At 56.5% G+C, this 25116-nt stretch overlaps 1 protein-coding gene across 2 annotated transcripts; it reads left to right on the top strand.

The window, feature by feature from the left end:
* The first annotated feature begins 4281 nt into the window (after window positions 1-4281).
* Window positions 4282-10527, top strand: ACADS (acyl-CoA dehydrogenase short chain). 2 transcript variants are annotated; one of them, XM_070399633.1, is made up of 10 exons: window positions 4284-4412; window positions 6415-6566; window positions 7612-7761; window positions 7938-8049; window positions 8441-8592; window positions 8878-9048; window positions 9175-9312; window positions 9462-9557; window positions 9664-9720; window positions 9861-10527. In XM_070399633.1, the coding sequence occupies exons 1-10, from the start codon at window positions 4364-4366 to the stop codon at window positions 10011-10013; spliced, it is 1230 nt and encodes a 409-aa protein (XP_070255734.1). In that variant the 5' UTR covers window positions 4284-4363; the 3' UTR covers window positions 10014-10527. The 2 variants fall into 2 exon arrangements, with proteins under 2 accessions (XP_070255735.1, XP_070255734.1); XM_070399634.1 differs by lacking the exon at window positions 9175-9312 and having other exon boundaries at window positions 4282-4412.
* Window positions 10528-25116: the final 14589 nt, after the last annotated feature.

Here is a 25116-nt window from a genome sequence, read left to right as displayed (position 1 = left end):
CCCAGTGTGGAGTGTGCAGGAGGCAGCCAATCAGTAATTCTCTCTCATCATTGATGTTTCTATCTCCCTCTCCCTTCCTCTCTGAAATCAATTAAAAAATTTTTTTTAAGTCTAGTTTAGATGGTCTGGGACACCTGAAGCAATTACTGGCCTCTGTCCACAAACACCACTCACTTATTCCTCCTCTGCGTTCCCTCTTTTCCTCTACACCAGCGGTTCACAACCTGTGGGTCGTGACCCCTTTGGGGGTCTAATGACCCTTTCACAGGGGTCACCTAAGACCATCGGAAAACACATATATAATTACATACTGTTTTTGTGATTAATCGCTATGCTTTAATTATGTTCAATTTGTAACAATGAAAATACATCCTGCATATCAGATATTTACATTATGATTCATAGCAGTAGCAAAATTACAGTTATGAAGTAGCAACAGAAATAATTTTATGGTTGGGGGTCACCACAACATGAGGAACTGTATTAAAGGGTCCTGGCATTAGGAAGGTTGAGAATCACTGCTCTACACAGAGCTAGTGGCCAACGGGGGTGGGGGGTAATGGAAAGGTGAGGAAGACCTCAGAGCATTTGCCAAAGGCAGTCCTGCATTTGGCCCTTGGAGCTTAGGGGAGAGAAAGGCAAAGGTAACTCGCTTCAGGAGAAGAGGGGAAGGGAAAGGCGGTGGGCTAGGGGCTTTCCTTTAAATTGAAGCATTTCTTTCAAATGAAAGGTAACATATTAAGGACTTTGCTGTATCTTTTGATTGATCTCTAGGAAGTAGAACAGGGTCTTGGCAGAAGACAAATTTAAAAAATAAACAATAGAGGCTCTGGCCAGGTGGCTCAGTTGGTTGGAGCAACACCAAAAGGTTGCAGATTCACTTCCTAATCAGGGCACATACCAGGTTGCGGGTTCAATCTCCAGTCAGGTTATGAACAGAAGGCAACTGATCGTCTCTCTCTCACACTGATGTTTCTCTCTCAAAGCAATAAAAACATATCCTCAGGTGAGGATTTAAAATAATAATCTACACTAATAAAAGAGAAACATGCAAATTGGTGTCACACTGCTACCCTTCCCATTGGCTAATCAGGGCGGTATGCAAATTAACTGCCAGCCAAGATGGCGGCTGGCAGCCAGGCAGCTTGAAGCGAACATGAGGCTTGCTTGCTTCAGTGATGGAGGACTCCAATGTTCCCCGCCTGCCGCTGCCAGCCTCTGAGCTTGCAGTTTGAAACATTGTTACAAATATAGAAGTTAAACAAAACCCCAGAAACCTGCTTTCAGCCAGCCGGGATCTCAGAGCTGGAGTTGAAACAGTGTTTCGATTATAGAACCCAAACAAACCAGATACCTGCTTTCAGCAGCCAAGGCCTAAGAGCTGGAGCCAAGCCTCAGAGCTAAAGCTGGCCCAGAATAAAAAGAAAAAAGAAAAAAAGGAGCGGTTGGGAGCTTCAGTCACCCGCCAGCCTGAAAACAGCCCTCAGCCCCTCACCCAGACTGGCCAGGCACCCCAGTGGGGACCACCACCCTGAAGGGGGTGTGACCAGCTGCAAACAGCCATCATCCCCTCATCCAGGCTGGCCAGGCACCCCAGTGGGGACCCCCACCCTGATCCAGGACACCCTTCAGGGCAAACCAGCTGGCCCCCACCCGTGCACCAGGCCTCTATCCTATATAGTAAAAGGGTAATATGCCTCCCAGCACCGGGATCAGCGGAGCCGCGAGGCCTCCCGGCACCGGGATCAGTGTGACGAGGCAGCGCCCAAACCCCCGATCACCCTGCAGCTCTGTGTGTGACAGGGTGCGGCGCCCCAACCCCCTGATCAACCCTGCTCTGTGTGTGACAGGGTGCGGTGCCCCAACCACCCCCCACACACACAGGCCCTGCTCTGTGTGTGACGGGGTAGATCCATAACCTCCCCATCGGCCCTGCCCTGAGTGTGACAGGGTGCGGCGCCCCAACCCCCTGATCCGCCCTGCTCTGTGTGTGACAGGGGGCGATGCCCCAACTCCCCTATCGGCCCTACTCTGTGAGTGACAGGGGGAAACTCCTCAACCCCCTGATCAGCCCTGCTCTGTGCGTGACAGGGGGGAGCTCCCCAACCCCCTGATTGACCCTGCTCTGTGCGTGACAGGGTACGGAGCCCCAACCCCCCTGATGGGCTCTGCTCTGTGAGTGACAGGGGACAGCGCCCCAACCCCCTGATCGGCCCTGCTCTGTGAGTGACAGGGGGCAGCGCCCCAACCCCCTGATCGGCCCTGCTCTGTGCGTGACAGGGGGGAGCTCCCCAACCCCCTGATGGGCCCTGCTCTGTGCGTGACAGGGGGGAGCTCCCCAACCCCCTGATCGACCCTGCTCTGTGTGTGACAGGGTACGGAGCCCCAACCCCCCTGATGGGCCCTGCTCTGTGAGTTACAGGGGGCAGCGCCCCAACCCCCTGATTGGCCCTGCTCTGTGTGTGATGGGGTGGCGCCGCAACCTCCCCATCAACCCTGTCTTGAGTGTGACAGGGGGCGGTGCCCCAACCCCCGAATCGGCCCTACCCTGAGAGTGACTGAGGGTGGCATCGCAACCTCCCGATCCACCCTGCTCTGTCCATGACAGGGGGCGGCGCCCCAACTCCCCAATCGGCCCTGCTCTGAGCCCGACCAGGGCCTGCACCTAGGGATTGGGCCTGCCCTCTGCCACCTGGGAGCAGGCCTAAGCCAGCAGGTCGTTATCTCCGGAGGGGTCCCAGACTGCGAGAGGGCACAGGCCGGGCTGAAGGACCCCCCCCCCCCCCCCCCCGCCGAGTGCACAAATTTTTGTGCACCGGGCCTCTAGTCCTATATAATAAAAGCCTAATATGCTAAGTGTCTGGTCTCTGTTCAACCAATCAAAGCCTAATATGCTAAGGCAGCTCAACCGCTCACTATGATGTGCACTGACCACCAGGAGGCAGATGGTCGACCAGTCACTATGATGTGCACTGACCACCAGGGGGCAGGCTCTGGGACCGGTAGGTTAGCTTGCTGCTGGGGTCTGGCTGATCAAGACTGAGTGAGACCCGCTGGACACGCCCTGGAGCCCTCCCCCAGCCACCCGCCCCATGGGCCCCCATCAGGGCGGACCAGCCTGACCCCACCCATGCACAAATTCGTGCACCAGGCCTCTAGTAATCCTGTCTAATAAAGAGGGAATATGCTAAATTGACCCTCACGCTGTCGCAAAGATGGCGGTGCCCAGAGCCAATGAGGAGGGAATATGCTAATTGCCCGGCCCTCAAAGATGGCAGCGCCCACAGCCACAAGATGGCAGCGCTCAGTCCCCTCCCCTCAGCCTTGCTGGGGCGGCAGGCGCCCAAGGCACAGGCCAGCCTCAGATGGTGGCTGCCCGGCCACCCAGGGCCCCCCGAGGCTCAGGTAACCAGGGAGGCCCAGGCTGGCGCTGCCGGCAGTGGCAGCATCAGAGGTGTGATGGGGCTTTGCCTTCCCCTGATCACTGGTCGCCTCCCGCCCCTGAGGGCTCCCCGACTGTGAGGGGGGCAGGCCGGGCTGAGGGACCCCCTCCAGTGCATGAATTTTCAGGCCCCGGGCCTCTAGCTAATAACAGAAGTTTACTGCCCAGGTAGAGGCTGGGAAGGCCAAGATCAAGGTGCCGGCAGGCTGGTGTCCTCCCGCTGCGTCCTTGGCCCGAAGGCGGGCGGGGGCCTGGCGGCGGGTGGGGGAAAGGCGCCTGGAGGCGGCGGGAGCCTGGCGGGGGGTGGCTGTCGCTGTGCCCAGCTTCCCCCAGGAGGGCGCTGAGGGCCACGCGCATGGCCGCAGGGCAGCCCCGCCGCCCCCCCCGCCCCGGGACCTGGCAGGTGGCAGCGGCGCCCACCTTCGCACCGGCACAACCGCGGGGGACGCACTCCCTCCGGCAGCCCGTCCCCGGGGTTCGCGGGCGGTGGCGGGGCTCAGCGTCACGAAGAGGGAGCCGGGGCTGGGGGTGAGGCCTGCGGGGGTCACCGGCCTGGCCGGCCGGCCTGGGGGAGCCCCGAGCCCGCAGGAAGCGGCGCAGCCCCGCGGGAGCCGGGTGCGGAGGCCCGAGCTGGCGGGGGGATCGCTGCCCGCGAGGCCGGGCACAGGGGCCGGACGGCAGCCGAGGCGGGGCCCGGGGCTTCCGGCCGCGAGATCGGACGTCGGGAACCGGCGGCGGAGGCTTCGGGGAGGAGCCCCCCGAGACGTCACAGAGGCGGAGCGGGTCCCCGCCAGGAGGGCGGGGCGGGCGGGCGCGGAGGCCCCGCCTCGAGGGCGGGAACTGACCCGCGGCGCCGACCCGCAGCCGGAACCGGGCCGCGGAGGCTGGAGGTGCAGCCCCGACCGTCCCGTCTCCGTCCTCATGGCCGCCGCCGCGATGCTCGCCCGGATCTGCGGGCCCGTCCGCGGGGGTGAGTCTCCGGCCCCGCGGCCGCCGGGCGGGCGGGTCCCCGCGGCCGGGCGGCCGTGACCTTTGCCCCAGTTCGGCCCCGGCGCCTGCGCGGCCCGGGCTCCTCCGACCTGCGCTCTGCCGACCCCCGGACCCCCGAACCCCGGACCCCCGCCCGGCCTCGGCCGCACCTGCGCCCCCTCCCCGCCTCCTCCCCGCGCGGCTCGGGGTGCGCCCTGCGCGGTGACCTTGGCCGGCCGCTGCCTCAGTTGGCCCCTGAGTCATGCCCGCAGGGGGTGCTGTCCTCCCTGGTTGTCGGGACCGACCCAGCGGCCCAGCGCCGGCCTGGAGCGAGCTCAGGGCTGCACCCTCCCCGCTTCCCCTCCGGTGCAGCCGGGCGCGCCAGACACCCAGTGACACCCAGTGACACCCAGGGCCCGGCCGGACCCATCGCCCCGGTAACAATAGAGGGAATGCCCGCGAGGGCTCTGCCAGGCCTTAGCCACAGTCCGTTCCTTCCTTTTCCCCCTAAAGCAGTGGTTCTCAACCTTCCTAATGCCGCGGCCCTTTCATACAGTTCCTCATGTTGTGGTGACCCCCAACCATAAAATTATTTTCGTTGCTACTTCATAACTAATTTTGCTACTGTTATGAATCGTCATGTAAATATCTGATATGCAGGATGTATTTTTATTGTTACAAATTGAACATAATTAAAACATGGCAGTTAATCACAAAAACAATATGTAATTATATATGTGTTTTCCGATGGTCTTAGGCGACCCCTGTGAATGGGTCGTTAGACCCCCAAAGGGGTCGTGACCCACAGATTGAGAACCGCTGCCCTAAATGTTTCCAACTACATTATCTCTTTATTTTGTTTTCATTTTTTGTTAATCCTCACCCAAGGATATTTTTCCATTGATTTTTAGAGAGAGTGGAAGGGAGAGGGAGAGACAGAGAGAAACATCAATGTGAGAGAGACACATGGATGGCTTGCCTCCCACACTCACCCCAATCCAGAGTCAAACCTGGAACCGTTCCGTCCGAGGGCCGACACTGTCCACTGAGCCAAACCGGCTAGGGCCAGTTAGTATCTTCTTAAATCTCCCTCCCTCTCTCTCTCTCTCTCTCTCTATATATATATATATATACACACACACATACATATACATATACATATATGTTTTTATTGATTTCACAGAGGAAGGGAGAGGGAGAGAGAGAAACATCAATGGTGAGAGAGAATCATCAACCTGTTGCCTCCTGTACACCCCACACTGGGGATGGAGCCTGCAACCCAGGCATGTGCCCTGACTGGGAATCAAACCATGACCTCCTGGTTCATAGGTCAGTGCTCAACCACTGAGCCACACCAGCGGAGCAGTATCTTCTTAATCCTCCTCTCCCCAGATACTCAATACTGTCATCCTCCACACTGAGTATTAGCTGGGGCTCAGTGAGGTTAAGACCCTTTAAGGGCACAGCGCTGTGCTCTTCTTGTGGACATCATCACCATCATCATCATCATCATCATTATTGGCATTTTACTGAGGATGGGGTGGGATCGTGTATGCAGAGTGTTTAGAAAGCATTGAGGCCACAGTTCAATTCCCAGAGTGGGGCGTGCAGGAAGCAGCCAATCAGTGATTCTCTCTCATCATTGATGTTTCTATCTCTCCCTCTCCCTTCCTCTCTGAAATCAATAAAAATATACTTTAAAAAAAAGCATTATAAGCAGTTATTTTGGGGGTTCTCAGTAACAGCACTTTGACATTTTGGGCGGATAATTCTTTGTGGTGGGGACTGGCCTGTGCACTGTGGGATGTTTAGCAGCCTCCCTGGTCTCCTCACTCCATACCGATACCATTTCCCATTCAGTTAGGACAACCAAGTGTCTGCAGACAATTCCCCTGTCCCTCGGGGGCAGCACCATCCCTGGTGGAGACTCGGAGTGAGTGGGTCCCTGTTGTCATTAACCAAGACCTCTCGCACCCCCTCCCGCTTCCTGCTCTTGCTGGCAGCTCTCCGTCGTCAGTTACATACTGTCTACCAGTCCGTGGACCTGCCCGAGACACACCAGATGCTGCGTCAGACCTGCCGGGACTTTGCTGAGAAGGAGCTGTTTCCCATCGCGGCCGAGATAGACAAGGAACACCGCTTCCCAGCGGCTCAGGTAGGCGCCGCCCTCAGCAGCCCAGGGTGGAGTGTGCCCTCGGCTGGGCTCCGAGTGAGCGGTGATGGTGACAGCCAATGACACGGAGACTCTAGTCAGGAACCCGAAGGCAGGTCTTGGGACCCAGAAAATGCTCTGGAAGTTCCCCGGGTTCAGCATGAGGCCCGTGGCCGGGATTTAACTTTGGGAATAACAGTAATAGTGGTGGCTGGTGGCCATGCTTACCGGGGTAGCAGGCATGGTGTTAACAAAAACACTCAAAACGCGCCCTTGCCACGTGCTGAGCTCTGTTCCCCCTGCTTGGGAAGTGTCAGCCCCTCTGTCCTCACAACAGTCCTGTGTGCTGTTGTCACATACAGTTGATGAAACGCAAGTTGGTGAGAGGGTTAAAAACGTGCCCGTCTCCCCCGCCTGCGACATGAGGTTGACTCCGCATCGTTCTCGGAGAGAGACGGCACTGAGAGAACGCACACAGAGCACTCAGCAGAGTTGGGCACGTTTCTAGGCCGGCACTCGATAATTCACCGTCACGCGCACCGTTACTCCAAATGAAAACTCCCTGGCTTTCCCCACTCGCTCATTCTCTCGCTGTCACTGGGAATGGAGCAGTGAGCAGGCACACTGTCTGCCCTCGCGGTCAGGGAGAAAGACCTTAATCAAAACGAGCACAGCAACAGGTGACATTCCCGCTGCATAAGCACTCAGGGGAGAGGCACAGGTGTGGCGAGACTGGGGTGACAGCCCCAAGAAGTGGTGGCTTGAACTGAGAACCAAAGGGGAGGAGGAGATAATACCTAGTGGATAAAGGTCATGCCTGACCGGGAGCAGCATGTGCAAAGGTCCTGTGGTGGGGAGGGGTGTGTGTGGTATGCTTAAGGGACTGAGAGAAGATCACTGTGGTACTTTGCTGCCATGCTTCTCACCTTGGAGGCCTCTGTGCCTTCTGCCTGCTCAGTGGTTGTGGCTGCAGAGGGGAGCCGTGTGGAGTGTGGGCCAGGGCGGCTTGAGGGAGGTATGCTGAGGGTGACTCCTTCCCTGAGACCAGGTGAAGAAGATGGGCGGACTCGGGCTCCTGGCCATGGACGTGCCGGAGGAGCTGGGTGGCGCCGGCCTCGACTACCTGGCCTATGCTATCGCCATGGAGGAGATCAGCCGGGGCTGTGCCTCCACCGGCGTCATCATGAGTGTCAACAACGTGAGTGTCCGTCCCGGACCGCGGGGACCCGGGTGGTGGGGGCTCCCCTGGGCAGGCACTCGCCACGTGTCCGGCTCCTTGGTCCTTCGGGTCTGGAGAGAACAGGCCTTGCGGTGGGTCCCGGGCGGGCAGGGGCCTGGGCTCGAGGCCTCCGACCGCTCCATCTGCCCCCACAGTCCCTCTACTTGGGGCCCATCATGAAGTTTGGCTCCAAGGAGCAGAAGCAGAAGTGGGTCACGCCTTTCACCAGCGGCGACAAGATTGGCTGCTTTGCCCTCAGCGAGCCAGGTACACAGTGGGGCTGCCTCCGTCCCCTGTCCCCTCCCCTCAGCGGTGATGGTCAGACTGGAGCCGCCGCCCCCGGGGGAGGCGGGAGCTGGGGCCTGTGCTGACTGGGAGGTCACCTCCCCGAGCTGGCAGGGACGCTCACTCTGGGGTCCCCTGCCTGAAGCTGCTACACACCCCTCCCCTCCCCCTTCCCCTCCCTCCCCTCCCCCTCCCCCTCCCCTCCCCTCCCCCTCCCCTCCCCCTCTCCCTGCACTGAATGCTGTGGAGCTGGCGTGGCCTTGGAGCTTCCTCTCAGGAGCCTGGGGGTTGAGGCTGGGCTCCGGCCCAGTTGGCAGCGGTGCCTGTGGGTGGCAGGGGTGGAGGTGGCCTGGACCAGTCTGTGTGCCCGCAGGCAATGGCAGCGACGCGGGAGCCGCAGCCACCTCCGCCCGGGCAGAGGGTGACTCCTGGGTCCTGAATGGCACCAAAGCCTGGATCACCAACTGCTGGGATGCCTCAGCCACTGTGGTCTTCGCCAGCACCGACAGGTCCCTGCACCACAAGGTGGGGACGGGAGACCACGGAGGCCTCTGCAGTCATTTCAGTTTCTGACGAAGCTCAGAGCTTTGTGCTCTGGGTCCCTGGGGGCTTTCCCCCTCCCCTGCCTGCCACTGGCCGGGGACTGGTGTCTGCACCTTCCCCAGCGGGGCCAGCAGAGGGCGTCACGGCCGAGGTCCTGAGGGAAGGGAGGGAAGGGGCCCGGCCGGTGGCTGATAGAGGGGCGTGGCCCCGGGCAGTCTCTGGGAACGGCACCGGCACCGGCACCGGCTGGGTTTTCTGCTCTTCCAGGGCATTAGTGCCTTCCTGGTTCCCATGCCAACGCCCGGGCTCTCGCTGGGGAAGAAGGAAGACAAGCTGGGCATCCGGGCCTCGTCCACGGCCAACCTCATCTTTGAGGACTGTCGCATCCCCAAGGACAACCTGCTGGGGGAGCTGGGGATGGGCTTCAAGATAGCCATGGTGAGCTGGGGGGGGGGGGGGGGGGTCGGTGAGCTGGGCAGGGGGTGAGCCAGGCAGGGGAGTGGGGCCCTGGGTCGAGGCCCTGGCACCCAGCTGGCCAGCTACTGACTGGGGCGGTCCCCACAGCAAACCCTGGACATGGGCCGCATTGGCATCGCCTCCCAGGCACTGGGCATCGCCCAGGCCGCCCTGGACTGTGCTGTGAACTATGCCGAGAATCGCAAGGCCTTTGGGGCGCCCATCACCAAGCTCCAGGGCATCCAGGTACCAGGTGGAGACTCCAGGAGCCTGGCCTGGAGCCTGGGGAGGGAACCGGGCGGACCAGGAGCGTCCTGCTCCCTGCTGTCCTCCGCGGGAGGGAGCGGGGGAGGGAGGGCAGGTGCTGACTGGCGGCCGGGGCCTGGTCGTTGCAGTTCAAGTTGGCGGACATGGCCCTGGCCCTGGAGAGTGCCCGGCTGCTGACCTGGCGCGCCGCCATGCTGAAGGACAACAAGAAGCCTTTCACCAAGGTGCCCTGGGACGGGAGAAGTCGGGGTGGGGTTCTCTCCCAGCCTGCCCTCTGAGGGCCGGTGCTGGGCACGTGGTGCCGTTTCTGACCCCCGTCCCTGCGGTTAGGAGGCAGCGATGGCCAAGCTGGCTGCATCGGAGGCCGCGACTGCCATCAGCCACCAGGTGAGTGTCCGGGGCGGCGAGGCCCGGGTTGAGCAGTCGAGCCGGCCGCCCCTCCCAGCTGTCCTTGTGTGGCTGATCCTGCCCCTGTCTGTCCCACATGAAGGCGTCTTCTCCCCCCTGAGCCCTGCCTTTCACCGTAGGCCATTCAGATCCTGGGTGGCATGGGCTACGTGACAGAGATGCCGGCCGAGCGGCACTACCGCGACGCCCGCATCACCGAGATCTACGAGGGCACCAGTGAGATCCAGAGGCTGGTCATCGCGGGCCACCTGCTCAAGAGCTACCGGAGCTGAGCCCCGGGGCCGGCCACGCCCCAGCCCACGGCTGCAGACCTGACTGTGGGAAGGACTGGGAGCCACGTGGCCCTGACCCGACTCCAGACACGGCGGACAGGCAGGGGCCAGGCCACCGCCCAGCCCTCCTGGTGACCAACATGCCAGACCGAGTGCGCAGCCCTGGAGAAGGCGAGGCGAGGGGCTGTGCCCTGCGTGAGGACTCACCCCAGCGCTCTGTCCTGGCCTCGCTCCCCCTCACCACGGTGCCTTATTCTTCATCGGGGGACGGCCTCCTGAAGGCAGGGCCCTGGGAAGGACTGGCCACTGGGTGCGCCCTGGTTGCCGCGGGCCCTGGTGCTCAGCAGGAGGCCAGGAGGGCCTGGGACTCAGCGGCTGCTCTTTTCCCTGAGGTCAGGGGTCAGGAGGAGTGAGTGGGGCTGGAGTAACTTCAGAGCAGCTGGAGCCGACAGAGGAGTCAGGTGGGTGGGACAGTGGGAACTGAGAGCAATAAAGCGGACCTGTCCGAGCTGTGTCCTTGCCTGTGAGGTTGCCTGTGAGCTGCCGGAGGCAGATGCTTCTTCCCACTGCTTTCTGACCAGCGCGTCCGCCTGTCGCAGGAGGGCCTGGTCGCCCGGAGAGCTCCAGTGAGAGGCCGGTGATGACACAGGCCAGGCCGGGAGGAGCTGCTCCGGGGTCTCCTGGGTGTCAGGAGAGTGGTCCCCGCTTTCCACTGAGGAAAGGAGGTGCCAGATGGGCCGGCGGAGGGGGCTGGGGAAGGAGCAGAGCTGTAGAGGCCCGTGTGAGTGCTGGGGGGGGGGGGGGGGGCGGGAGGGGGAGGGGGCAGCACTGAGCCAGGGAGGTCCTGGTCGGGGACCAGGCTTTGGGCCAAGGTGCCTGGGGCTGGAGCCCACGCTCAATGCTGTGGCTCCGTGAAGTGAGTGGAGAGAAAACGAGAAGGAAAGCAAACACCAGGCCTTGCTGTGAGGTCTGGAGGGAGGACAGTGGGGAAATGACCCATTTGGAGGCCGGACACACGGGCCATCGCCACGCGTGGACCTCTGTGCCAGGCAGGCTGCTGCGGCCTCACCCCCACCGAGACGGCAGCCTCCAGCCTCCCACTCCACCTCTCCGGGGCCCACGCGCGGCAAGGCTGGCCTTGACCTTGGCCCGATAGAGACCCGGCGGGCGGTGCCCCTCCCCTAAGCACGGGCTCCCTAGGCCGACTGGCTGCGCCAGCACCTGGCCTCGGTGTCCTGGAGCCGGGCGGGCGGGGCGTGGGGCGCAGGCATCAGGTCCTGATTTCCACCACCTGAGGGCAAGCAAGGGCGCGGGAGGCGGCGTGGGCCAGCTCGGGCGGTGCGGGTGCTCAGGTGAGGCTGCGTGGGCCAGCGCGGGTCAGGGCGGGCGGAGCTCAGGTGAGACCCTCCTGATAATGACACCGGTGATCGGATCTGCTGCCGCCAGCTCCGAGGCCAGGCAGCGCCAGGGCAGGGCCGACTGGTGGGGCTCCTGCTCCAGGTAAGCGCCCCGCCGACACCCTCTGGGGCTCCTGGGCCCGCCCCACCCTGGCTCGGTGTGCGGGGAGCCGGGTGGGTTCAGAGCTCCTCCCAGGAGCGCAGGTGTGACCACCTCACCTGGGAGCAGGTGGAGGTCTGACCCCCGGAGTCCCTGACCCATGATCGATCGGCGGGAGGGTGTCAGGTGGCTCCACCCCTGGCCCAGCGGAGGGCAAGGACAGGGCGGTGGGCGTCTTTGGGCCACTCTCTCAGCAGTGCCAGGGGCTCGGGCAGAGAGTCATCTTCCTGAAGAGCCAGCATTGAGGACACCGTGCAGGGTTAGGTTGGTTTTACTGGTTTTAAGTGGAGGCGTGAGTCACATTGGCTCAGAGAGGAACGGGGGAACTGAGCTCAGTCCCAGGCGGGCGGCCGCTGGAGCCCAGCTCTCCTGCGGGGCCCTGGCCCCTCCCGGCTGGGCATTCAGGCCCAGAGGCCTCCGCCCACTGGGTCCTACCTGCCGGAAAGCACCTGGGCCTCAAAGGGCCAAGGCAGCCGGCAGGGCCACCCTGTCCCCAGGGCCCAGAGCTGACCGCAGAGGAGGCTGCCCAGCCCAGGACCGGTCGGCCCAGCGGGGCCTTGCTCCCTGCTCTCTGGGAAGCGCCCACAGCCCCAGGGCCATTGTCCTCCGTTCGTAGCTGAAGGGGCCCAGCTCTGAGCCAAGGTCCCGAGCACTCCGGCCTCAAGGAGCTCTCGTGGGTCGGAGGTCTTCCCGGGAGGAGAGGCAAGGCCCAGACCCTCGGCTCTGACGGGGAGCAGGCCGGTCGGTTGCAGGCCCCCCAGCTTAGAACTCTGCCCCCGAGTCCATGTGAACGTGAACGTCTGAGTCTGTGGCAGACGTGATGTCCCCTTGTGCCCGTTGTCCCTGCGAAGAACCAGGACAGCCGCCGAAGGAGACGACTGGGGCGGTGGACACAACACAGCACAGGACACAGGTGGCGGCTGCAGCGCGGCTACCCGAGACCCATATAGTTTATTAACCAGTGTCACCTCCATGCATTCAGTGCTAACAAAGGTGCTGCACTGAAGTGACCGAATTCACAGTAAGTGGGCACATTGGCTTTAGATCTTGGGGACCACGACCCAGGTCCACTGTGGAAAAGCGTCCCAGGAAGGAGAGAAAAGGGGCTTGTGAGCTTTTGCTTGATTCCTCTGCTTGAGCGTTTCTTCCTGGGAGTCGGTTCCCTTGGGGAGAAGGCGGATATAAAAGTTGGCCCCGCCGAACATGAGGGAGCCTGGGTTAGGGTCGGGCCCGGGATAGATGCCGTTTTCTGAGACGTGAAGCTTACACTTCCGTGGAGGGTGTCACTAAGGAATATGAGAAACAGCACAGACTGAGGCAGAGCACCTTCGAAGGAGCTCATTAGTCCCACAGCAAATCCCGCACTGGCCTGGGGGGAGGGTGACTTGACAGGGCAGGTGTGTTTTATCACGCTATCCAGTGGTCGGCAAACCGCGGCTCGAGAGCCACATGCGGCTCTTTGGCCCCTTGAATGTGGCTCTTCCACAAAATACTGGCTCTTCCACAAAATACCGACTTCTGCACATGGGCCACGAAGTTTCAGTTGCACATGGTATTTTGTGGAAGAGCCAAAGAGCCGCATGTGGCTTGCGAGCCGTGGTTTGCTGACCACGGCGCTATACGGTGGGAAGGCCTGGAAGAATAATTCCCTATAGCAATGAGCCTCGGGGTCCCTAAAGAAACAGCTGAGCCGAAACCGGTTTGGCTCAGTGGATAGAGCGTCGGCCTGTGGACTGAAGGGTCCCAGGTTCGATTCCGGTCAAGGGCATGTACCTGGGTTGCGGGCACATCCCCAGTAGGGGGTGTGCAGGAGGCAGCTGATCGATGTTTCTCTCTCATCGATATTTCTCTCTCATCGATATTTCTGACTCTCTATCTCTCTCCCTTCCTCTCTGTAAAAAATCAATAAAATATATTAAAAAAAAAAAAAAAGAAACAGCTGAGCCCGGCCGGCATGGCTCAGTGGTTGAGTGTTGACCTATGAACCAGAAGGTCAGGGTTCGATTCCCGATCAGGGCACATGCCCGGGTTGCAGGCTCGATCCCCAGTGTGAGGCCTGCAGGAGGCAGCCATTCAATGATTCTCTCTCATCACTGATATTTTTTTTCTTTTTATATATATTGATTTTTTACAGAGAAGAAGGAAGAGGGACAGAGAGTTAGAAACATCGATGAAAGAGATCGATCAGCTGCCTCCTGCACGTCCCCTACTGGGGATGTGCCCGCAACCAAGGTACATGCCCTTGACCGGAATCGAACCTGGGACCCTTGAGTCCGCAGGCCGATGCTCTACCCACTGAGCCAAACCGGTTCGGCATCACTGATATTTCTGTCTCTCTCTCCCTCTTCCTCCTTGAAATCAATAAAATTATATATTTTTTTAAAAAAAATAGCTGAGAACAGTCTGGGCAGGAAAAATATGAGGATGTCCAATGCCAGGCTGGGTCGGATGCAAGAGGTGCCCCAAGGCGAGTGGGGCCGCATCGGAATGACACGAGAGGGGGGTCTTTAAGCTTTTTGTCCAGCTTGCTAGGAGTGTTCACATACTTAAATGCTAACACAACGCCATTATTCCTAAGCTTTTAAAAAAATTTTTTAATTGATTTCAGAGAGGAAGGGAGAGGGAGAGAGAAACATCAATGATGAGAGAGAATCATTGATCATTGATCACCTGCCTCCTGCATGCCCCACATGAGGATCGAGCCCACAACCCGGGCTTTGCCCTGACTGGGAATCGAACTGTGACCTGGTTCATAGGTCGACACTCGGCCGTTGCGCCACACCGGCCGGGCATCTAGGCCATTTTCAATTTGTAAGGTTGTGTGAGAGAGAACAGACACCCTGATCGCCAGCGTGGCTTGGGAGCTGAGCTGGATCAAACGGGGAGGTGGGGGAGCGCTGAGAAAGTCTCCAGGAGGGATGCTGTGAGGAGGGCCTGAGGTGGACGTGTCTGACCCGGGTCGCAGCCATGACAGAGGGACAGCTGGTCGCATGCGCTTCGCTGCAAACGCGTCCTGTTTTTGAGAGAATCCGTAAATTGGTGAAGGTGTTTCTTCGTGAATATCTTGATTGGCTGTTTCTTACCCAAGGAAAAAACCCAGAGTTTACTGTTCTCAAATTTTGTGTGTTTTTCCTTCTCTGTGTTATATTTCATTAATGAAATTAATGTATTGTTTTCTCTTGTGTAAATGGAATTAGCATATTAATTAAAAAAGGAAAAGGACAGGACAGTCACTTACTCAGCAGGACACTTGGCAAAGCCGGAAGCTTTCGCGTGGGAAGCTCCACCGAGGCCTCACCGGCCGCTTTGTCTCGGGGCTTCCGTCACCGACCTTTCACGGCCCAGGCTCCCGTGTTGCTCGGCTGAGGGTGAAGGCAAGACCCTCCACGCAAGGACGGGCCCTGACACAGACCGACCTGCTCTGCCAGGACCGTGGGATCTTGAGGCACCCAGCCCGTTGTTTTAGATTGTCCCTCAGTCCAGGTTAGTCCCAGGGTTCTTCATGATTAGGTCCATGCAGCGCATTTTGGGCAGCGATAGTGTTGTAAAATCCATATTTTTAAAAATATATTTTTATTGATTTCAGAGAGGGAGGGAGAGGGAGAGAGAGATAGGAACATCAATGAGAGAGAGTCATTGATTGGTGGCCTCCTGCACGCCCCCTACTGGGGATGGTGCTCACACCTGGGCATGTGCCCTGACCAGGAATCAAACCATGACCTCCTGGTTCCTAGGTGAACCACACCGGGCGGGCGTGACATCCCTATTTTATTCCTGACTTCAGTTGTTAGTATTTGATCTTTTTCTCAGTCAGTCTGAGTTTTGTCAATTACTTTTGTCTTTCTAAAGAACCAACGTCTGCCGAAACCGGTTTGGCTCAGTGAATAGAGCGTCGGCCTGCGGACTGGAGGGTCCCAGGTTCGATTCCCGTCAAGGGTATGTACCTTGGTTGCGGGCACATCCCCAGTGGGGGATGTGCAGGAGGCAGCTGATCGATGTTTCTCTCATCGATGTTTCTGGCTCTCTATCTCTCTCCCTTCCTCTCTGTGGAAAATCAATAAAATATATTTAAAAAAAAAAAAAAAGAACCAACGTTTGACTTTATTGACATTCGACATTGTGTTTTTGTATTGTTTTAGTATTTTTTAAATTGCAGTATAATTGACACGCATTATGCTGGCTTTGGGTGTATAACAATGACTTGCTAGTATATGACGCAGGCATACCCCGGTTTATTGCACGTAGCTTCATTGAGCCTCACAGGTGTTGCATTTTTTACAAATTGAAGGCAAGACCCTCCACTAGCAAAAGATTATACCTCCCTTTATTGGGAGAGCATTGTGAAACAGTCGCCACAGTAAGTCTGGTTAACATTTATCACCATACATAGCTACAGATTTTTTTTTTTGTCTTGCGATAACTTTTAAGATCTATTCTTGTAGCAACTTTGAAATGTGCAATGCAGTATTATTATAGTTAACATGCTATACATTACAGCCCAGTGCTGTGTTTTTAAAATGAATATGATTTAAAACTTTTGTTTCCTTCTACTATTTTAAAATTCAATTTGCTGTTCTTTTTCCAACTTCCTGGGATGAGTGTTCACTGATTTTTCAGTCTTTGTTTTCTCTCGTGAATGAATTTAAAGTGATGCGTTTCCCTGCAAGCACGGCTCAGCTTCGTTCGGTAGATTTTGATGTACGTATTGTACGTTTCATTCTCAGCTTTCTGAATTCCACTGTGCTCGTCTCCTCTGACATCAGTTATTTAGTAGAGTATTTGTTTACGAACATGGGATTTACTTGGTATTTTTTGTTACTGAGTTTTTAAAATTGTGGTAAAATGCACATAACAAAAATTGCCATGTCAACCATTTTTCTTGCAGAAGGAAGGGCACAGTTCAGTGGCATTAGCATTGCATCGTTGTGCAGTCACCACTATAGTTCCTGAGCATTTTCGTCACCCAAACAGGAAACTGATACCCATGTTCAAACCCAGTGTTCCGGTTGTTACAGGTGTTTTCTCGCCCTCCCTCCCCTTCCCTCCCTGTCAGTCACAGTGAGCTGCCAGGTGCCTTCTCATCCCACTCCCCACCTATCCCCACATTCTCCCGGATTTACTGATGTCCTCACTCTATCCCAGAGGCTTCATTGCGGCCGTTTGCAGAGATGCTCTGAGAGCTCAGGATACCTTTGTCGTCTTGCCTCTGACTCACGGTCGAGGAGTCTGAGGACGCTGTCTTCTCCTTTTCCACGTAGGCAAGCTGCTCGTTCTCTCTACAAAGCTTTCCATTGGTTTTCCCTCCACCTCGACGTTCTCGTTTGGCCATAACGCCCAGAGCACAGTTCTCCTCATTGAGCCTGTCGATCACTCCTCGGAACTCGTCTTTCTCTTGCTTTAATTCCGCAGCGTTCTTGGGTGTTTATCGAAACGTTTGTCTTTCCATTTGTGTACTTTTTCCTTCTACACACTATTGTGATGTTGACATTCAATTTCCGGCTCCCACGTGTCCTACCTTTTTCTTCAAATCTTCTGTCTCTGTCTTCCGGTGCCTCCTGGAGGACCTCCCAGCCGAACCTGCTATTTGACCGTTTCCCCTCCAGTTGGTCAGTGACACTCTTTATTCCATCTGTTGTGTTATTTCAACTGTTGTATCTTCCTTAGTCAGCATTTCCACTTAGTTCCTGACCAGGACGGCCTGTGCCTGCGTCACGTGACCACTGTCCGCCCGTCCTCTCTCCGTGGACATCTGTGGTGTGTATTTTGGGTTCTCGATCTGGTTCATTAGTTCTGGGTCATTTGCGTAGTTGGTTCAGCTTGTCTCTCGCTTTGTGGTCATGCTCACAGGTCTGGTGATTTTGCCTTTGAACCCATCTTCCCCAGAGGACATCAGCGATTGTGACCTGGTGTCTATTGCTCCTGCTGTGTTTAAACAGGGAGAGAGGTCGGCTGCAAGGGGGAAGATGCGCTCAGAGAAACTGCTACCCCTGAGGAGCCTCGGCCCGAGCAGGCCCAGACGGAGCTGGAACCAGTGTCCGCCTGTCCCTGGGGACTGTACCTCAGTGTCCACCTGTCCCCCGGGGACTGTACCTCAGTGTCCGCCTGTCCCCCAGGGACTGTACCTCAGTGTCCGCCTGTTCTCCAGGGACTGTACCTCAGTGTCCGCCTGTTCCCCGGGGACTGTACCTCAGTGTCCCCTGTCCCCAGGGGACTGTACCTCAGTGTTCGCCTTCTCCCCAGGGACTGTACCTCAGTGTCCGCCTGTCCCCAGGGGACTGTACCTCAGTGTCCCCTGTCCCCAGGGACTGTACCTCTGTGTCCGCCTGTCCCCCGGGGACTGTACCTCAGTGTCCACCTGTCCCCAGGGGACTGTACCTCAGTGTTCGCCTTCTCCCCAGGGGACTGTACCTCAGTGTTCGCCTTCTCCCCAGGGACTGTACCTCAGTGTCCGCCTGTCCCCAGGGACTGTACCTCCGTGTCCGCCTGTCCCCCGGGGACTGTACCTCAGTGTCCGCCTGTCCCCCGGGGACTGTACCTCAGTGTCCGCCTGTCCCCCGGGGACTGTACCTCAGTGTCCGCCTGTCCCCCGGGGACTGTACCTCAGTGTCCGCCTGTCCCCCGGGGACTGTACCTCAGTGTCCGCCTGTCCCCCGGTGACTGTACCTCAGTGTCCGCCTGTCCCCCGGGAACTGTACCTCAGTGTCCACCTGTCCCCCAGGGACTGTACCTCAGTGTCCGCCTGTCCCCAGGGACTGTACCTCCGTGTCCACCTGTCCCCAGGGGACTGTACCTCAGTGTTCGCCTTCTCCCCAGGGGACTGTACCTCAGTGTCCACCTGTCCCCAGGAGCCTGTCCCCTGGAGACTGTACCTCAGTGTCTGCCTGTTCTCCAGGGACTATACCTCACTGTCTTCCTGTCCACATGAGACTGTACCGCAGTGTCTGCCTGTCCCCCGGGGACTGTACCTCAGTGTCCGCCTGTCCCTGGGGACTGTACCTCAGTGTCCACCTGTTCTCCAGGGACTGTACCTCAGTGTCCGCCTGTTCCCCAGTGACTGTACCTCAGTGTCCGCCTGTTCCCCGGGGACTGTACCTCAGTGTCCGCCTGTTCCCTGGGGACTGTACCTCAGTGTCCGCCTGTTTCCCGGGGACTGTACCTCAGTGTCCACCTGTTTCCCGGGGACTGTACCTCAGTGTCCACCTGTTCCCTGGGGACTGTACCTCAGTGTCCGCCTGTCCCCTGGGGACTGTACCTCAGTGTCCACCTGTTTCCCGGGGACTGTACCTCAGTGTCCGCCTGTCCCCTGGGGACTGTACCTCAGTGTCCGCCTGTCCCCGGGGACTGTACCTCAGTGTCTGCCTGTCCCCGGGGACTGTACCTCAGTGTCCGCCTGTTCCCCGGGGACTGTACCCCAGTGTCCGCCTGTCCCCCGGGGACTGTACCCCAGTGTCCGCCTGTCCCCCGGGGACTGTACCTCAGTGTCCGCCTTCTCCCCGGGGACTTTACCTCAGTGTCCGCCCGTCCCCCGGGGACTGTACCTCAGTGTCTGCCTGTCCCCGGGGACTGTACCTCAGTGTCTGCCTGTCCCCGGGGACTGTACCTCAGTGTCCGCCCGTCCCCCGGGGACTGTACCTCCTCAGCAGAAAGGTTCCCTCCTCCCCCACCCCCAGGGTCCCCAGTACTAGAGAGAAGGGGGATTGTTTGTGGCCAGCCAGTCTGTCTGCACATATTTCTTTTTTTAAAAATTGTGGTCTGATATGCATGTTATAAAATTTATTATTTTAATCATTTTTCTGTGTAGAATTCAATGACAATTAAGTACATTGACCTTGTTGGACAGCCACTCCACTTATCCATCTCCAGAACCTTCTCTTCAAATGAAACCCTCTACCCGTTTACCACTAACCCCCCCTTCCTCCCTCTCCCAGGCGCCAGCCGCCACCACTCGGCTCTTTGTCTCTATGAGTTTGACTCCTCGGGGAACCTTATGTGAGTGAATCATAGTGTTTTTCCTTTTGTGATGGGCATGTTTCATGTAGCATAATGTCCTCACGGTTCATCCAGGTTGTTGCATGTGTCAGAATGATTTCCTTCGTTTTTAGAGCTAAAAAGTAATTACTTTTTTGCTATTGTGAATAATGCTGCTAGGAACATGGAGGTGCAAATATCTGTTTGAATCCCAGCTTTCGATCCTTTTTGGCTGTGTTGCTGGGTCACATAGTAATTCTACTTTTAATATTTTGAAGAATCACCTAAGTGTTGTGCATAGTGACTGCACGGTTTACATTTCCTCCTGAAAGGAATTTTAGGGATAAAATAGGCAGGTTCAGGGAGTCTTAGGAATGAAGAGGGTCCATGGGGGAGGAACGCGTAGGTGAGGCTTGGAGCCGCCGGAAGGCACACATTCACAGAGGATGGAGAGGTGCCCAGGATAAGGGGCGAGGACGCATCCACTCACAGAGGATAAGGAAAGGTCGCAGAGTGTGGGAAGAGGAAACAAACTCTCACTGAGACAGAGAAATGAGGACGATGCTGGGAGGGGAAACATGTTCACACGAGAGAGAGCACTGTTGCAGGTCAGGGGAGAGAAAGGGGCACCACGTGGGGTTTGGACTCTGAAGCTGATATTCTGCAAAGACCGACCAATTAGGAGAGCACAGAGTCACAAAGGGGGAAGGGGTCCAATTAGCAGAGCGCATGAAGAGACAAAGCAAAAAGGAGCCCCTCCCTACGTGGGAGTCTGTATTTGCTTCCAATAAATTTCCACCTTTTACTAACAAGTCCTTTTAGTCTGAGAATTTTATTCTTCAAACTTTGTGAGGCAAGAACCCACAAGGGGGAGATCCACCCCCCAAAGCCCTGTTTCACTGCCAACAGTGCACAAGGGCTCCTTTCCCTGCATGCTTTTCAGCACTTGCTATTTCCTGTTTTTTTCATTTTTTAATAATAACCTTCCAAGTGGGTGTGAGTTGTTTATCATTAGGTTTGGATTTGCATTTCCTCAATGACTAAGGGTGCTGAGCATCTTCTCCTGTGCCTCCTGGTCCTTTGTGTATCTTCTTTGGAGAAATGTCTGTTCAAGTCCTTTGCTTAGTCATGAATTTGGTCGCTTGGGTTTTTTTGTTTATTTGTTTGTTGTTGTTTTTATCGAGCTGGAGGAATTATTTATATATTCTGGGTATTAATCTCTTACCAGATATGTGATTTATAAATATTTTGTTTCATTCTGTGGTTGCCTTTGTGCTCTGTTGGTTAGTTTGTTAATATTTAGTTAGGATTGTTGCATATGTATTCATAAGTCAGGTTGATCTGTCAACTTTTCATTTTTTATTCTGTGCGGGTGTCAGGGTTATGCCCTTGAAGAAGGGTTAGGCCATGTCCCACGTTTTGTGTGCTCTGGAATACTTAATTTAGCAATAGAATTTTAAAAAAAAATATATATTTTATTGCTTTTTTTTTTTTTTACAGAGAGGAAGGGAGAAGGTTAGAGAGTTAGAAACATCGATGAGAGAGAAGCATCAATCAGGTGCCTCCCTCACACCCCCCACTGGGGATGTGCCCACAACCAAGGCACATGCCCTTGACCGGAATCGAACCTGAGACCCTTCAGTCCCCAGGCCGACGCTCTATCCACTGAGCCACACCGGCTAGGGCAGCAATAGAGTTTTTAATAAGAACTCTCAAGCATCTGGGCTTAATACCTTATTTTCCATTAAAAAAATAAAAATAAAAAGAGGTGGAGCCAGCCCCCTCCACACTGGACGTGTACAGCGTGTGCGTTCCCCCCAGGACCGCGCTTGAATAAGTGGCACCCAGTGAAGAATAAAGGACATTTCCAGCCCCACAGGCTCCGTCCTCGCCAGCCAGCAGCCCCCACGGTGACCGCTGAGTTCTGTTAGCTCTGTCTGCATTCAAAGTTCATGTGCTACGGTGAGACAGTGGGGACTCCTTTGAGTCTAATTTTCTTTACTCAACATTATGTCTCTGAGATTTACCCGTGATGTGGAATTATGGCCAGTAGTTCATTCTTTCTTTATAGCTGTAGGTCCATTTTAACAATCTGCCACGATCTGTCCACTCACCCTGCTGTGGATGGGTTTGGGGTTGTCTCAGTCTTTGCCTGTAAATCAAGCAGATGCCTGACCGGAGCAGCTCAGTTGGTTGAGCGTCGTCCTGTGCACTGAAAGGTTGCTGGTTCGATTCCCGGTCAGGGCACACACCTGGGTTGCGGGTTCGATCCCTGATCGGGCCCCATACAGAGGGCAGCCCATCGATATTCTTTCTCACGTCGATGTTTCTCTTTCGTCTACCCCCCCCGCCCCGCCCCTCCTCTCTCTCAGCAGGTCCCGGGTAAAGGTAAATTATAATAAAGTGCATCAGGCTGCTGTGGCCTCGGCCGAGGTGGCTCGGTTGGTTAGGTGTTGTCCATGTGCTGAAAGGTGGTGGCAGGCGTCCCGGTCAGGGCACAGGATGGGCTGTGGCTGGAGGCAGCTGATTGATGTTCCGCTCTCACACTGATGTCTCTCTCTCTCTCTCTCTCTCTCTCTCTCAAAATCAATTTGAAAATCTTAAAAAAAAAAAAAAAGGAAAAAAGCCTGCAAGGCTTAAAAACACCAAGCGGCTGGGCGCATCTTGCCCATGTCGTGTGATGCACACGCCGCCCTGTGGGGTGTGTGACGGGGCGGGGAAGGGGGTATTGCTGGTCACAGGGTATGTGTGTGCTCAGTAGATTTTTTTCAAGGATGGGAGGGGGCAGATAATTTTTTAAAATTCAGTTTTAAAACATCGTTCAGAAAAGTGGGGAGGAAAATAGAGTCACCCCCTCTGTCCCTTGTCCCCACACACAGAGCCTCCTCCGTCTGCATCTCCCACCAGAGGGTGCGTGTTACAGGGGATGAGCCCACGCTGAAGGCGAGTGTCAGCGAAGTCCATGGTCTCCGTCGGGCCGCTCCTGGTGCTGGCGTTCTGTGTTATGTCCCCCATTATACGCTCAGTGTCTGCACTCGGGGCAGATTCCTAACTGCCTTCCTGTTTGTCCTGGACGCACTGGTCTAGTCTGGCTTTGTTGTTGTTGTTGCGTGTTTTGCTTGTCTGCGTTCTGTAGGATCCATTTTGTTAATTTATGTTTTCCTAGGAAACAGACCATGTACTAGTACACAGATCTTAACTTTCACCAGCATAACTCTTATAGGTTTTGGTATGTGATGTTTCACTTTATATTATATATATTATTTTTTTCTTAATGTAAGATGTACAAGATTAAATAATGTTGCAAAACCCTCCATCACTGCCTCACCCTTCTCTCTCCCCCCAGTGTTCACGTGTTTGTGCTCCTCAAAACTGAGGGGTGCTGGCGTTCATGTATGTAGCTGTTTATCCCCTTCTTGGTTTATAGTGTTTGGGTTCTCTGTGTCAGGTCCCCGGTGTAAAGGCTGCAATCCGGCACTCTCTCCCCACCGTTCCCCACCGTCCCCCCCGTCCCCCACCGTTCCCCGCCATCCCCCACCGTCCCCCACCGTCCCCCCCATCCCCCACCGTCCCCCACCGTCCCCCCCGTCCCCCACCGTCCCCCGCCGTCCCCCCCGTCCCCCACCGTTCCCCGCCATCCCCCACCGTCCCCCACCGTCCCCCACCGTCCCCCCCGTCCCCCACCGTCCCCCACCGTCCCCCACCGTCCCCCCCGTCCCCCACCGTCCCCCCCGTCCCCCACCGTTCCCCGCCGTCCCCCACCGTTCCCCGCCTCGCCTCCCTCCACTCTGACTAGTTATGTCGTGTCGCCATTTCTGGCTTAGTCAGTATTTGGTGACTCAACATTCATGTGAGCCAAGTAGTGATTCCGTCCCTCCTCCCTCCGATGTTGTACTTTCCGGGAGTGGTTTGCTTAGTTCTGTGTGTCTATCACAGTCCCCAATCTCGCCAGCAGACACACACACCTGACTCTGTTCTCCGCCTGATCACACGCAGCACAGGTCCTGTGAGTTCCATGTTTTCCTGGGCGCCATCCCTTCAGGATGTCCAGGACCTTCAAGAAGCAGCGCTCAAGCTGTAACCGGTGTGGCTCAGTGGATAGAGCGTCGGCCTGTGGACTGAAGGGTCCCAGGTTCGATTCCGGTCAAGGGCATATACCTGGGTTGCGGGCCTACCCCCAGTAGGGGGTGTACAGGAGGCAGCTGATCGATGTTTCTAACTCTCTATCCCTCTCCCTTCCTCTCTGTAAAAATCAATAAAATATATTTTAAAAAAAGAAAAAAAGAAGCAGCGCTCAAGATGAGATGAAATGTGCAAGGTTGTTTTTTTGGGGAAATAACTGTATGAGAGAGCATGAGGGAGCCGGTGTGGCTTCGTTGGTTGAATGTCATCCGACGCACCGAGACGTTGCTGGCTCGATTCTGGTCGGGACGCATGCCCAGGTTTCCAGCTCGGTCCCCAGTAGGCAATCCATGGTTCTCCCTCATTGATGTTTGTCTCTCTCCCTCTCCCTTTCTCTCTCTCTCTCTCAAAAAAAAAAATCGATAAAAACACATTTAAGAAAAAAGAAAATGAGGGAGCCAGTCCAGGCTGGAGGGCCATCAGATTGAGCTGCCATCCATGGAGGTCGAGAGCAGGTCAGGCTCTGATGGACAGGCCTGCAGCCCAAGGAAGTTTTTGCAAAGCTGCGGGGAGTCCTCAAGCCCCAGGTGGCTGTCAGGGGAGTCCTGGGCCTCCCAGCAGCCAGTTCCTGTGTCCTTGGCTGCGAGAGGCCCCCGGGAGGCACGGGCTTGGCACAGACAGGGTGGATTTCAAAGCTCAGCCGTTTGCGCCCCGATGTTGGAGGTCAGCAAGGCACATTTTCAGTCTGTCTCTCCACACCAGTTTGGGGAGCAGCGATTCTGTGTTGTTGTTTTTCCGTTTTTTAAAAATTTATTTTTAATTGTAGTTGACATACAATATTATATTAGTTTCAGGTGTACAACACAGTGATTCAACATTTATATATTTATATTCCTTATGGAGTGCTCACCCTAATAAGCCTAGCAATCATCTATCATCGTACATAATTATTATACATTCTAGAGGCCCAGCACACAAAAATTTATACACTCAGGGGGGTCCCTCAGCCCGGCCTGTGCCCTCTCACAGTCTGGGACACCTCGGGGGGTGTCCACCTGCTGGCTTAGGCCTGCTCCCAGGGGGATTGGGCCTAAGCTGGCAGTCAGACATCCTTCTGGCAGCCCTCGGGGGATGTCCACTTACCAGCAGGGAGCAGACCTAAGCTGCAGTTGGACATCCTTAGTGCTGCTGAGGAGGCGGGAGACGCTCCCGCCACCACCGCTGTGCTGGCAGCCATCAGCCTGACTTGTGGCTGAGCAGAGCTCCCCCTGTGGGAGTGCACCGACCACCAGGGGGCAGCTCCTGCATTGAGCGTCTGCCCCCTGGTGGTCAGTGTGTGTCATAGTGACCAGTCATTCCCAGTCGTTCTGCTGTTAAGGTCAATTTGCATATTACCCTTTTATTATATAGGATAGAGGCCTGGTGCACCGGTGGGGGCCAGGTGGTTTGCCCTGAA

This window comes from Myotis yumanensis, unplaced genomic scaffold (assembly GCF_028538775.1).
Source record: "Myotis yumanensis isolate MYYU_CA2020_CCGP unplaced genomic scaffold, mMyoYum1.0.hap1 SCAF_19, whole genome shotgun sequence".
In the NCBI taxonomy this organism is placed as follows: Eukaryota; Metazoa; Chordata; class Mammalia; order Chiroptera; family Vespertilionidae; genus Myotis; species Myotis yumanensis.
The sequence above is the reverse complement of the archived record's forward strand: the minus strand, read 5'-3'. Positions and strand labels throughout refer to the sequence as shown.